The sequence below is a fragment of the Tenrec ecaudatus genome, chromosome 10, assembly GCF_050624435.1.
Source record: "Tenrec ecaudatus isolate mTenEca1 chromosome 10, mTenEca1.hap1, whole genome shotgun sequence".
In the NCBI taxonomy this organism is placed as follows: Eukaryota; Metazoa; Chordata; class Mammalia; order Afrosoricida; family Tenrecidae; genus Tenrec; species Tenrec ecaudatus.
In genome coordinates, this window is record NC_134539.1 from 118,674,225 (window position 1) to 118,689,085 (window position 14,861).

General features: G+C 40.0%; 1 protein-coding gene across 6 annotated transcripts in view; it reads left to right on the forward strand.

Annotated features, from left to right (window-relative positions):
* Nucleotides 1–14,861, forward strand: part of AP2B1 (adaptor related protein complex 2 subunit beta 1) — a 129,245-nt gene that overhangs the window by 39,670 nt on the left and 74,714 nt on the right. For all 6 annotated transcript variants that reach the window (XM_075561410.1, XM_075561416.1, XM_075561411.1 and 3 more), the window contains exons 10-12: nt 1,466–1,581; nt 4,186–4,351; nt 5,077–5,175. In XM_075561410.1, the coding sequence (XP_075417525.1) occupies nt 1,466–1,581; nt 4,186–4,351; nt 5,077–5,175 (381 nt within the window). The remainder of the gene's footprint in view (nt 1–1,465; nt 1,582–4,185; nt 4,352–5,076; nt 5,176–14,861) is intronic.

Here is a 14,861-nt window from a genome sequence, read left to right on the forward strand (position 1 = left end):
CACATGTAGGTATGCCCACATCGAGTACCCAGCATGAAGACCGCTACCCATGCTATACCATGCTTCAAGACAAAACTTCATTTATTTGTAATTAGAAATAAATATCTCACAATATATAATTGACATTTTTTGTGATTCATCATTATGCTTACATTATGTTCAATTTGTAACAATGAAAATACATCCTGCCTATCAGATATTTACTTGATGGTTCATAACAGTAGCAAAATTGCAGTGATGAAGTAGCAGCAAAAATAATTTTATGGTTGGGGATCACGGCAACATGAGGAACTGTATGAGAGGGTCGCGGCCTGAGGAAGGTTGGGAAGCACTGATTTAATTCTGTCTAAATTGTGATAACATCCCTTTATTCCTTTTGATGTCGCATATTATCATCCTATGAGTATGTCGAGCTTTGGCTCACAAACACCTAGTATGCAATTACAGCACTTTCTTCTTCTCTTTAAGTTAATCCTTTTATTGGGGGGCCCTTACAAACCTTATAACAATCCATCACTCAGTAGTAGTAAGCGCATTTGTACATTGTTGCCATCAACATTTCCAAAACAGTTTCTTTCAACTTGAGCCCTTGGAATCAGCTCCTCCCCCCCACCCCCTACCCTCGTGAGTCCTTGATCATTTATATGTTATTTTATGTCTTACACTGTCCGTTGTCTCCCTTTACCCACCTTTTTGTTATTTGTTCCCCTGCGGGGGAGGGGTGAGTTTTCTTTTTAATAGAACCTTTCCTTTTTCTGGAGTTTCTATATTTTCCTTGAATTGTGTGTATTCATTGAACTCTTAGCTTCTCAGTCATATCAAATTATGTGAAATCATAAATTATGATTAATTATGATTAATAAAACAAATAGAACATCCTTTCCCAGAGATACATTTTGTCTATGATTTGATGTCCGTGATTGTAAATCCCTGTCTTAGTACATCTACATAGATGTGTGTGTTTTACAAAGCAAGAGCAACAGGAAACTCCCTTAAAGATTTACAGAGCCTCAGACATCCTTTAGAGAGTCACGATTGTTCCCTGGTCATGGGTTTTGGGTTACAATTTACAAAATTCAGATCATACTTTATATGTCCGCAGAGAAGGTGACCTTTTGTTTCACAGAGTGTGAAGATACTTTATCCTCTCTCCATTCACTTAGGAACTCCAGCTAAGACCCTCCTCCTTGGCTTATTCTGTAACTCACGTTTTAGTCTCCAGGGTGATTCTTTTCGTTTGAACTGATTGGTGTTTTGTAATGAGTAAAATTTGGAGTAGGTGTAGAATTTCTGTGTAGCTACATTATATGACCTTGCATCTAGTATTTCTTGATCAAATAAACTGCCTCAGCTTTGAGTTTAATTGATGCCCTGATATTAGTCAAATTTTTGTTACTCAGTTAAGGTACTATTGGATAGATCATCTGATTTTTCTTTTGTTCTTTTTTCTGTTTCTCTTCAACAGCAATCAGCAGAGCGCTGCGTGAGCACTTTGCTGGACCTGATCCAGACTAAAGTAAATTATGTGGTCCAAGAGGCGATTGTTGTTATCAGGGACATCTTCCGCAAGTATCCTAATAAGTATGTCCGAATATTTCTATGTTTTAAGTAAGGTGTTTATAATTGACTTAAGGAGTGTTTTTTTTTTTAGTATTATTACTGGTGGTCATAATATACATATTAAAAATCAGAAACTTTTTAAGGTAGCTACCACAAAAACTAAAACCTGATTTTTCACTTTAAGGAAAATTAAACCGATAGCTGATTATACACTGTCTATTGGCATGTAGTCAAGATAGCACAATTAAATTTCTTTAGTGACGTTACCAATAGATAATTTGTATATTGTAGATAGATAGTCTAGATGGTCTCTAGCATAATCCCGGTGTATGCTGTTTTCCAGGCATTTTTAATCATGCTTCTTTTTACTCTTAGAAATGTCTCAGATAAACTATATCATCCTAGCTATCATTAAAGCCAGGAAAAAATCACAGAATATATGCAGAAAGTGTTGGGGGCCACATCTGACCTCCTCTTACGGTGGGAGGAGTATCTCCATCGTCATCATCAGCTGCCCAAGGCCAATTCCTAAGACCTGGATGTCAGACATGCCTCTCCTCCTATCCTATTTACCAATTCTTTATCAGCCATCCCTCTCACACTACATCTTAATGCTAGACTCATAATTCATTGTTAAGGTCACACAGAATCCACAACCATATTCACAATTATGGGGCTTATTAGAGAAGCTAATAGGTTACAATTCAGGATCAGAACTACTCTGTACACAGTTCTGACAGCCAAGGCAGCATACCTCTCTCTGGGCCTTGGCCTCTGCCCTGCTCAGGCAATGCTACAGGGCTCTCTCAGTGCCCCTGACGTATGCCTGAAGGTGCTCCACTCTGTCTCCATGGGTGAGTAAATCTAGTTCTCCAGTTAAGTGCATGAGGCACCCTCCCTCCTGCCCAGGGGCACTCAACTCTCCCCACTTGCGGAGTAGCTAGCTCATCTGTCTGGCTCTTGGTTCTCCTGTGTCTGAAATTCTTCCACTTCTGTGATGTCTCATCTTTGAGTCCTTAGATCAAGGACGTTGATTGCATAGGGATTTGGGGATTCAAGGGCTGAGCTCCACTCAGGCTCCTCCTGGTAGTAGTGTTTGTTTTTTAGATAGCTCATTTTAAACCCAGCAGGATGGCCAAACTGACCAATCCTCTAATTAGATTTCCAAGTTTTTACAACCACAGTTAACTCTGTTATCAACCACTTAAAATAGACTCATATAATCCTATCAGTACTTCTCTGAACCCACTCATAGCCAGACCCATCAGGAAAAACATCCTTTGGTGGGAGTAAAAAATTGCCACTGAAGAGCTATATTACATAATGTGCTGCACTACAGCATGTAAACAATAAGTCATCTGCTCCATGCATTTGCTCATGTGTTCTGGATATTCCCTTACAGAAAGCAAACTCCATATAATTTCTCCACACATTTTTCAAGTGGAGGCCTCTTAGTTTATAAAAACAAAGGGAATACTCTTGTAGATGTGATCTTGAAAGCAAACCATTAAAGACTCTGAAATAATGAAATAAGAACAGATCTTGCAAGGATCCAAAAACTCATTTTGCTTTGCAGTCTGCTGAAACTTTTTGGTAGAAATGGTTTACCAAGGGAGTGGTTTATTAAATCTTATATTTAGAAAACTATCTTTAGAAAGAGAAGTGTTGTGTACTTCTATTCTTGTAGAAAGGAGGACTATTGGGCTTTTAAACTTGTTGATTGAGGATACATATCTGTATCTCAATTTGATTTATAGAGAAATGCATCCTGTCTGATTTATGCTAGTAATAACATGACAGTTTAATTTTAAAGAACCATTAACAGCCTGGCTTAATCAGTGTAAGGCAAACAGTCAAATGCACTGAGCTCTTCCCATATAAATGATTACATAGTATCATTCCTGTAATAGAGTTTAAAACTATTAGCCATGGTGCATTCAACATGGTAAACACTGATGTTATACTTATAAAAATCAGTATTTGAAATACATGTTTCTTAAGAGAATAAAGTAATTAGTTTGAGAGACGTTGGGGGGAAGAATAAAGAGCCCTATTTAAAAATTAGGTAAGTTTTCCAGTCTGCATATTGTTTAATTCCATTTTTCTAAGTGCAAAATGAAATTTCTCTCATGTAGTTACAAGAAAGATTGTTATAAAAAAAAGAAAGATTGTTATAAATGTGATAGTAATATTATTTTACAGAACGACATATTTCCTTACTTTGTGAAAAAGATGTCTTGTGGGGGCAGGGAGGGAGGGGAAAATGAAGAGCTGATCCCAAGGGCTCAAGTAAAAAGCACATGTTTTGAGAATGATGATGGCAACAAATGTACAAATGTGCTTGACACGATGGATGTATGGATTGTGATATGAGTTGTACAAGCCCCTAATAAAATTATTTTTTAAAGGGATGTCTGAATGATGAATTTTCATAAACATTGAAGGTTTGATTATCAAAATATAAGTGTGTACATTCTCTGGACTAAAAGAAGAATTTAGTTGTTTGATTGAGAGTGCCTTCTCTGTTTTTTGTTGTTTGTTTTTTTTTTTTTAGCTTCGCTATTAAGAATAGTGTTTAGTGTTTGTTTTTAATTTCAGTAACTATAGGCAATTTTGTCGTGTTAGGTATGAAAGCATTATTGCTACTCTGTGTGAGAATTTGGACTCCCTAGATGAGCCAGACGCCCGAGCAGCTATGATCTGGATCGTGGGAGAGTATGCTGAACGAATTGACAATGCGGATGAGCTACTGGAGAGCTTCCTGGAGGGCTTCCACGATGAAAGCACCCAGGTGAGCGCGCGTCCGAGTGTCCCACATCTCTTTAGGGAGTCGAGGCTGGGCAGCTTCCTGAGTGTGTGAGAGCACATTTATCTAGTGATTGTTGACATATGTAGAGGGAGAGAGAACATGAATGTGTCCATTTGTACAACGTCTTCATGTTTCTCCTAAAGGTAATGAATTTTTTTCACTTCTACCAATTCTCTCTCTGTAACTTAAACCAGTGGCTCTCACATTTTAGTAAATAATAGAAAATCCTGGTGGGCTTGTTGGGCCCACTCCCAGTTTTTCCATTCAGCAGGTTTGCCGTCAGACCTAGTCATCTGTGTTTCTAGCCAGGCCCTTGGTGATGCTGCCAATCTCCTTGATGTCTGGCAGCCCACTCCTAATTGACTGTCATCGAAAATCTTCTGGCTTGACTCTTGCACCAGTGTAACAGAAGATCCATAGTTCCTCCAAAGCCAGATCTTTGGGTAAAAGTACATGCTAAAGGACGTAGTCGGAAGTCATTTTAATGACCATCAGTCAGCATGCACTGTAAGAAATGCAGCTTCAGCAATCAGGCTCAAGGAGCAAAACCAAGTTGTAGCACGAAAACATGCACTTGAACAAGTGGTAGCTAGCGAGTTTTCACTGGATGAATAACAGCTGTTGTTGATAAAGACTGAGTTTGTTAACCTTTGTCTCTTACTCAAAATCACAGGGGCCCCATCGTAACTCTGATCCTGTCTGTCTAGGTGCAGCTCACGCTCCTTACTGCCATAGTGAAGCTGTTTCTTAAGAAACCATCAGAAACCCAGGAACTGGTCCAGCAAGTCTTGAGTTTGGCCACCCAGGTAAGAGATTTGGACAGAGTGAGGTTTCGGTTGGCTTGTCGGAAGTTAGGAGCTTCTGCCATGATTTGGGGAAGTTTCAGGCGGAAGAGTTACAACTTTCAAATCTTGTTAACATATAAAAACAATGTTTGATGTACATATTTCTCATAGAATTGTAACTAGTTTCAATGGCTTTTAAACTAAGGTGATAGACTAATCTTCACGGTCATTCATGAAATGTGAACTTGCACTCTTTAGTGAAGGGCATGTTGTTAGTTCAGAATCAGGACCCCATGTATCCAGAGAAATTGAAGACTTCGACCAACTTCTTCCGTCTGACATTGATATCCAGGTGCATTGATAATCATTGGTGATTGGAATGCAGAAGTTGAAAACAGAGGAAGGGACAAGAGTTGGAAATTAATGACTCTATGTGTGGGAAGAAAGGATGGAGACGCGCGTTGTCAGCAGCTGAAGCCAGACCAAGGCTGACTGTGGGACAGACCAGCATACTTAAGTTTAGGTTGAAGTTGAAGGAAATATAAAGTCCACCGGAATGGAATACAACTTTGAGTCTATCCCATCTGAATTTTGAGAACCTCTCAAGAACAAATTTGGCACATTCAACATTAATGACAGAAGACCTGATGAGCTGCATGATGACTTCAAGAACATCATATGTGAAGAAAGCAAAAGATCATTAAAAAGACAAGAAAGAACCCTTTCTGCCTGCTCCCCTCTCCCCCTCGAGCACCGCTCCAATGGCACCACACTTGCTCAGAGCTCTGTGCTCTTCCTGAGCTGGCGCCACAGCTGTCTCCCTCTGGCCGCCATCATGATCTCCCGTTCAGGACCTCATCCGCCATGGTGAGATGTTCTCCGACATCTACAAGATCTGAGGGATTGCAGATGGGCTGAGTTTGTGTCTGGAAGTGGAGGGGAAGATGGTCAGTAGGACCGAAAGTAACATCAATGACTCGCTCATTGGTGGCAGTGCCTCAGCTGACGGCCCGATGGTGATGCAGCAGAAAGCACTATGGTAACAGGTGATGATGTTGTCATGAGCCATCAAGTGCAGGAGACCAGCTTGACAAAAGAAGCCTACAAGAAGTCATCAAAGACTACATGAAATCAATCAAAGACAAACTTGAAGAACAAACCAGAAAGAGCAAAGCCTTTTATGACAGGGGCTGCAGAACAAATCAACATCCCTGCAAATTTAAAAGCTACCAGTTCTTTTTTGGTGAGAACATGAATCCAGATGGCATGGTTGCTCTGCTGGGCTACCGTGAAGATGGTGGGACCCCGTACATGATCTTCTTTAAGGATGGCTGAGAGATGGAGACATGTTAACACAGTAGACAGCTCATGATTGATCGCCTCTCATCCTAACCAGCTGCTGCTCATCCACACGACAACAGGACCTAGACAAACCGAACTGATGTCATCGAGAGCTCTTCATTTAATTTTGACCTTGATTTATTTGGGGTGGGGTTTTTTTAGTTTTTTTTTTAAGGGAATAAAACGTGTAGGTTGTCTAGAAATGCATTTAAACTCATAAACAAACAAAAAAACGAGATCTGCATGGATTTCAGAAGAGATTCTGAAGCTTGCACTTAAAGAGTAGCAAAGGCAAATAGAAGAAATGATGACTTCGAAGAGCTGAACAGGAAATTTCAAAGGACAGCTCTCCAGACAAAGTCAAATATAATGAATTGGGTAAAGACCTAGAGTTAGAAAACCAAAAATGAAAAACACAGCATATCTTAAACTGAAAGAACTCAAAAAAACAAAAATTCAAGCCTCGAGTTTCAGTTTTGAAAGATTGCGTGGGTAAAATACTGAATATTGGAGGAAGCATCAACAGGAAATAAAGTAGAGTCCCCCCCCCACCCACAGGGGATGAACAACAGAAAAGTGGATGAAGGGAGACAGTGGATGATAAAATATATGAACATAATTTATCAAGGATTCATGAGGGAGAGAGGGAGGTAGGGAAGGGAATAAATGAGCTGATACCAAGGGCTCAAGTAGAAAGAAAATACTTTGAAAGTAATGAGGGCAACATATGTACAAAAGTGCTTGATACAATGGATGGATGTGTGGATTGCAATAAGAACTGTAAGAGCCCCCAATAAAATGATTAAAAATAAATAAATCCACAGTCACTGTACCAAGTAGGGCTCGTTGGTATTCCACCATTTCACGAAGTAGCATTTAAGCCAGAACCATGGCACTGAAGGCCTCTGCCAGGGAATTTAGACGACCACGACTTGCTCAGCTGACCGCAAGAAGCCCATACTTGTGTCCTTTCAAAGAACGGTGACCCAACAGAATGCACGACTTGCAGAACAATTATCGTTGATATCACTTTAGTGACATTTTGTTGAAGATTATATGCAACAATGGTTGCAGTTGCAGCAGTACGTTGACAGGGAACTTCCAGAGATTCAGAAGAAGACGTGGTACAAGACATTGCTGCCATCAAATCTTGACTGAAAGTAGAGATACCAGAAGGATGTTTATGTATGTTTCTTAGACCATGCAAAGCTGTTCAACTGTGTGTATCATAAACTACAGACAGCCTTGAGAAGAGCGAGAGTACCAGAAACCTTCATTGTGCTCATGTGGAACGTGTACACGGATCAAGAGGCAGTTGTGTGAACAGAGCAAGGGCATACTGCATGGTTTAAAATCAGGAAAGGTGTCAGAGTTGTGTCCTTTGACCATACCTATTCAGTCTGTATACTCAGTAAAGAATAGCTCTTGGCAAGAAGAATTGCGGAAATGTCTATGAGCAGCCTGCAGTTTTCAGATGACACAATCTTGCTTGCTGACAGGAGAGCTTTAAACACTTGTTAGTAAAAGCTCAAAGGTTGCAGCCTTCAGTATGGATTAAGAATCATAAAGAAGACCAAAACCCTCACACAACTGAACTAATAAGTAACTTCATGATAAATGGGGGACAGACTGAAATTGGCAAGGATTTTGTCTTGCTGAGATCCACAATCAGTACTCCCCAAGCAGCAGTCGATCAAACATTGCATTAGGTACATCTACACAAGACCTCTTTAAAGGGTTGAAAAGCAAGGCTGCTACTCTGCGGATTAAGGTGCACTTGACCCAAGCCCTGATATTTTCAATCGCATGTGAAAGTTGGACATTAAGAAATACTGAAGAATAATAGATTCATTTGAATTACGGTGTTCGCCAAGAATTTTGCAAGTACCATGGTCTGCCAAAGAAACAACAAACATCTGTCTTGGAAGAAGTACAGTCAGAAAGCTCTTTAGAGGCAAAAATGGCAAGACTTTGTCTTGTACTTTGGTCTTGTAATAGGAGCGGCCAGTTCCTGGAGAATGTTGCAATGCTTGGTAAAATGGAGGGGCAGCAAAAAACCGGAAAGCCCTTGGTAAGTAAGATGGATTGATAGAGTGTCTGCAACAATAGGCTCAAAAATAAGAGAGACTATGAGGCTGGTGCGAGACCTGATGGCGTTAATTTTCTATTTTATGTAGGGTCACTGTGCGTCAGAACTGACGCAATAGCACAGTAACAGCAAGGTGGCAGGAAAAAGGTTCTGCTGCATTCTGATGTCAGGCATGTGACAACTAGCTTTAGACATTACTCACTGTTTCAGACTTGTAGAAACCAAAACAGTGATGTTTTCTCTTGTAAATGTAGTATGATCAGCAATCCATCACGTATTTAGTAATATTTTAATTGAAGTTGAGAACGGGGTGGCATTAGACTGTCAGAGTTAAAAATGTGCATGGAATCTGAGTTACATATTCAACTTAGCGTTTTCTCTCTTTAAAGAAATCTCTTTACTGTGGCACAGTATCACAAATTAAAACCCTTTGACAGTACTCTGCAGTCATGTCTCCTATTAATTTTGCGTAGCTTTATAAGTGCTCTTTCAAGTGCTTTTGTTAATTTTTTTCTTGGACATCTCCCTTTGCCTGAAGGAAAGCAATTTCCATCGCCTTCAAGATAATGATCGTTCAGAATTTTCACTGTTGAATTGAACATTCTAGGCTTTCTGTGTCTAGACCTTTGATCATTCATTTGTATCTCGGTCTGTTGAATTCTAAAAACATATTCTACGGAGAATTTTGGCTTTGCTTCCTCTGCTCATTTCCAAATAGGTAAGGGATATTTTTACATCAACCAAGCATTCTCTTGTTTTCAAAATTCTCACTAGCTCCATTTTCTTTTAAAGTCGATGAAAGCTCTATGGGAGAAAAATGAGGCTTTTTGCTTTCTCAAGGATTTACCATCTCAGACACTCCCAGGGGCAGTTCTGCCCGACCCTGTAGGGTTGGGATGAGTCAGAATCGACTCAATGACAGTGAGTTTGGTTTTTCATATGGGGTATTTTGGATTTTTGTTAGTATTCAAACTCAATCTCATTACCACCCAATATTATCAAATGTTGACTGAGATAAAGTGTTCAGGAAAGATTGCTTAAAGGATTAAAGGACACAGATCCTTCCATTCTCACAGAGTGGCTGCAGTTCACCCAGAACTAAGTCAGATTTAGTCAAGAACTGGGTACATTGTATCGTATTTGACCTTTATTACTACTGATTTTACTGAAGTACACTGATACCACTAGCTGTATTAATGGTTGTGATGAACAGCTTTCTTACTTGACTCTTGTCAGCTAGTTGTTAGTCATTGTTTGTCTCATTACATAGCTTCTCCATCGGAACCCCACTAAGTGCCTACCAAGTTTAGACTGTTCCTGTGTGTGGCTGCTTAATGCGTTGCTCCTCTGACTGGCTGACCTGACTGGGTTGCTTTAGCATCTTAGAATCAATCTGAAGGATCTCCCATAGTAAACGTGTATATGTTGTGGCCTGTATTTTTCTACCTCTATTTTCTAAAGTGCATAAATTAAATTCATTTTTATAAGCTTTGTGAAGTCCTTCTCTAGAGCAGGGTGGGGTAAAAATAAACCAGCAGACGTTTCTGATGCTAGACTTGGCGTAGAAGGGCTTGTTTAGAATCTTAACCCTCATTTACATAGTGTTTTCCCCGTATCAGGCATTCTATTAAGCACTTCTCTATTAGCTCAGCCTGTTCTTAGAACAGCTTGTGAGGGTTGGTGCTATGACTGCTCCAGTTTTACAGATGAGAAAACTGCGACACAGAAGTGAATGTAGGAGGGAGCTAGGACTCAGACCCACATAATGTGCCAGGCTCTGTGTCCTTACCCACTGTTCTCATCTGTGGAATAAACATGCGTGAGGTTGACGGGGTTATTGTAGAAAAATGAACGCACAGGAATTAATCTTTCCCACTTTCTCAGTTTTCTCTGGTATATAAAATAAGGGGCTAGTATTGATGATTGCTAATAAGTGGATACTGTCCGTTTGAGCTGGGCGGCAGTGTTCTGCTTTTGCACAGACATGTCCGTCCAGATCTTTCTGATTGCTTCTGCTGCGTGCCAGCGATGGCTTCATCTAGTTGTTCTGCCAGCATCTTCAAGTGCACCTGGACTGCTTGTTTTAAATGACAGATTCCCGGTCCCTACTTGCGACATAATGAACCGGAATCTCTGTGGGGATGGTCCTGGCATGCGCACTCTCACTAGCTCAGCTGGAGTGTGAAAATGGTGATACACAATGAAGTTTAAGAACTCCTGTTTTAGAGCTGACCTAATGAAGATTGAACTGGAAGCTCTCACATTTTTAGAAAGACACTGTAGGAGACCCTGAGGAAGGACTAACAATATAGTAGATCCAAAACCACATTTTCAGAATTTCTAAGCATCTTAAAATTATAGCTGTAGGTTCTGTTATTTGCCACAACAGTTTACTCACCTGGCTTATTGTGGTTCTATCTGACTAATTAGTCCATGAAGGCCAGCCCACAGTAGGCCTGAGGCCAGAGTTGGAGCGGTGGGAGATCCTTGCCAACTGTTGACTTCAATCTGGAATGTTTGCACTCATTTCTCAGAAGACTCTTATGTTTTAAGTTACGATATTATTAAGATTTCAAATATTTACACTCTTTGATGCATTAGTTCTGTCTCCAGCAGTTTACCCCATTGCAGTGTTTTGGATTTGGGGGGCAGAAAGACAAACTTCTTTAACTGAAGCATGACTTTGTAAGTAAATGCCTGTAGGAATTTGGGCTAAATATTTGCATAATGTACAAAAATAATTTATATATTTTGATTAGTATATTATATAAATCACATTCTATTATAAAATTTATTTGAATGGTTTTAGCAATATTGCTACTCTGTAAACAAAACCGTTTTTCTACCTAATATGTCATGTTTATTTTAATTTTATAACAAAAAGTATAATGTTGCTACAAATATTAAATGATGTGCTTTAGGGGCTGATTATTTAGATTCAAATTTATATTTGTAAGGCCAAAAACAAAAAAAGGAGGGAAAAATTGCTTTTCTAACTTTGTATTTAAAAACCTTCATGTTGCTATTTTAAAAGCCAGCTTTTTTGGCACTGGTAACATTTGTGCTTTGTTTCCAAATGAAGAACTAAGTGAGACAAATGGAGAGCTAAATTTCAGACTCTTTATAAACATTTAGTCAGGAGCTAATTACTTCCCCTCAAAAAAAATAACAAAACAAAGTCCAGAAAATTGGTTATTATTTTGTTTTTTAAAATATGAGAAACATTTTTATATGTACTATGTACACACGAGAGTGCTCTAGAAATTTAGAAGAATGGATTGTTTTTGAATCCCTCTTACGCATTCTGTATATCTTTCCATTTGGATGCATTTTCATTCGTCTAATGGCAATCTGAATATCGGGGGTGATTTTGAAGTAAAAGTATTACATTGCTATGCTCTGTTAGCTTGTTATGTTGTATTGAACTTCCTCTTTTTGTTTTCATCCAGTCATCCATTCTGAGTGCAAGTTAAACTGTGTGACTAATGGGGATAAAAAATATATATTTAACCCTGTAGTCAAAAAACCATGATGGTGACTGCTGGTATTGACCTGAATAATAAATACCTTAAGTGGCTGAGTCATGAGCCAATTTATCTGCTTATTAAAAACTCACTTGAAAGTCCTCAGATTGGCTTCTTTAAAGACAATGTTTGTATATCTTTGCATGTGTATGTTAGACACAAAATTGAAGCAGTGATTATTGTTGCCTTTTATAACATGGGGCCCTGAAACTATTCAAGCACAGAAAGTGCTCCCATTTAGATGTACTCAAAGTGACACATTCCAGGGTTTTTATAGTGGTGTGTGTGTGCGCGCCGCGCACGCATTAGTTTTAAAATGTTGGTGGCCACAGCTGTCTGGATGGCACACTGGGAACAGTGGCTGCTTTGGGGACAAGGGGTTGAGGTGGGGGCACTTGGAAGGCAGAGAGAGATTTGTTTACATCTTACCCTTTAAGTTGAAATGTGGCCGTGCTGGTAATTATTTTTAACAGTGAGCACAATTAAAATTGTTTGTAATCACCACAACGAAGAAGGTTACCACTGTTGGAAGCACTTATTGTCTCTTTTACAGTTTTTGATTATTAGATAATAGTTCTTCTCACACAAGGACCTCTGATGGTGTAAATAACCAGCTAAATGCTCAGCTGCTGACCAAAAGGTAGGCAGTTTGAGTCCACACCGAGTCCACAGAGAATGGACCTTACAGGAAGTGAACGTTAACAGCGCAGCAGTGAAATACTCCTGTGTGAAAAGGATCTGTCCCAGGCTATCAGTGAGCAAGCCACCAGATTTGGGTTTAAAATCCATACCCTGAGGATGCGTAATAAACGGCAACTCACGACTGCCACATATATGCTATTTTCGTACACACTTCCTTCTTATGACAAGTTTAGTCCTGCTCTACCTTTATGTATGAACATTATTGAAAGTTTTACCTATCTCCAACTCTCATTTTTTGTCCAGTCACCTAAGTTGGTAATCTGTACAAATCAATAATGTATATATTTTGGTCTGAAAATTTGTCCTATACATGTATGCTTTTTATTTTATCCATAGTGTTTTAAATTTTGTATCATCAAGTGAATTAATGGAAATATCAGTACAACTATCAGTATGCCCCAAGGATATAATTTATAATGTCTTTCAACAAAATGATAATAATGATATATTTCAAGAGTAAATGAGAGACATATATAAACGAATGGATTTTGAGCTCGAACTTCATTGCAACCCTAATCAAAGAAAGATAGTTTTTATGACATGGCCCTCCTTAATAACCTTCCACGAAGTGATCACTGAAGATAGTGTTTGGGCCAGGTCCGGAGTAGGCAGCCCCCACCTTCTCTCCAGCTCCTCAGGAGGACAGAACTTCAAGGCCCAAATTCCAGCCTCTCAGGAAGATAAAGGACCTATTGAAGTATGCATATTCTGCCCCAACATTCCAAGGAGCTTCTCTCTCCAGACCAAGGTTGTGTAACCCCTGTGCCAGCACTCCAGGGAGTGGGTTGGCAAACAACAAAGGCACTTTCCATGGATCACATCCTGACTCAAGGTCCTGCAGCTGCAAGCAAAACTCTCCCTTCTTGGTTGTCAACATCTACCTCTCTAGCTGAGCCCTATCTGTCTCCCACCACCTCACCGACAAGCTCAAGACGCTTGCTCCTGTCCTTCTCTCGGCTCTCCCTCCCCTCCCAGGAGCTCTTTCCCTACCCTAATAAAGCCACTCAACCTCACGTCCTTTGTCTCGGTCCTGTCTCCGTTCCCTGTCTCAGGGTTGACCTCTCAGAGAGGGGTGCCATAGCAAAGTGTAGTGAAGAAAGCGGTGGTGCCTGGCTATCAGAAAGAAGAGCATCTGGGTTCTTAAAGGCTTGCCTTCAAATGAACAAACATGTAAGTGAGGCATTAACTAAGTCCACACAGGAAGCATACTAGCTTCTGTGATCCAAACATTGTACGTAATCAAATCCAATGGTATTAGAACCTAAATCCTAAACACACAGTTTGCAGAAGCCATGGCTGATAGCGAAAGCCCCAATCCCATTCATAAAGTCCTCCGTGCAGATGAAGCCTCAGGTGAATCCCCTCTGACCGTGGACCCCGGGATGCGAAAGTCCTTACTATCAGAGTATGCGATAGGGCAATTACTGTAGTTTTACTGAGATCAGAATATGACGCCTTGTCATTTGATCTCTTGATCCAATGTATAATTGTTCCAGTTTTTAATATTTTCTTTGTTTTCTCGTTTTTTCTGTTTCATTTTGTCAGTGTTCTTGGGCCATTTGTGTTTTGTTTTGATTCTGTATGTTTTCCTGTATATGAAACCCAGGTTAGGCAAAACTTTAGAGACAGTTTGCAAGGGACATAGCAGGGGAACTTGGCAGGCGATGGAGAACTCACAGTGAGAGTCCTGGAATTCATAGTGGTGATGGTCGCACAACTCTTTATGAAGGAATGTGACTGAACTAGTGAAGTGTCTGTGCATAAGTTGTATGCTGGCGAAACTCCAAAACAATTAAGCTACTTTAAAAGAAAAAATTTTCACTGCAGCTACAAACCCCGTGGGGCAGTTGTACTCATCACCAGGTTGTCTCACGGTGAAGCTGCTGCACAGTGCTGAGCAGCAGCAACTACTTGTGTCCTTAATAGATGCAGTGAGCTCTGAAAGCCAGCCGCTACGTGGTGATCTCTCTCTCTTTGATTCCCAGGGCCTAGCCAGTGTCTCCCTCCAAAGAACCAACCTGCCATGGAATTGATTCTGACTCATAGTGACC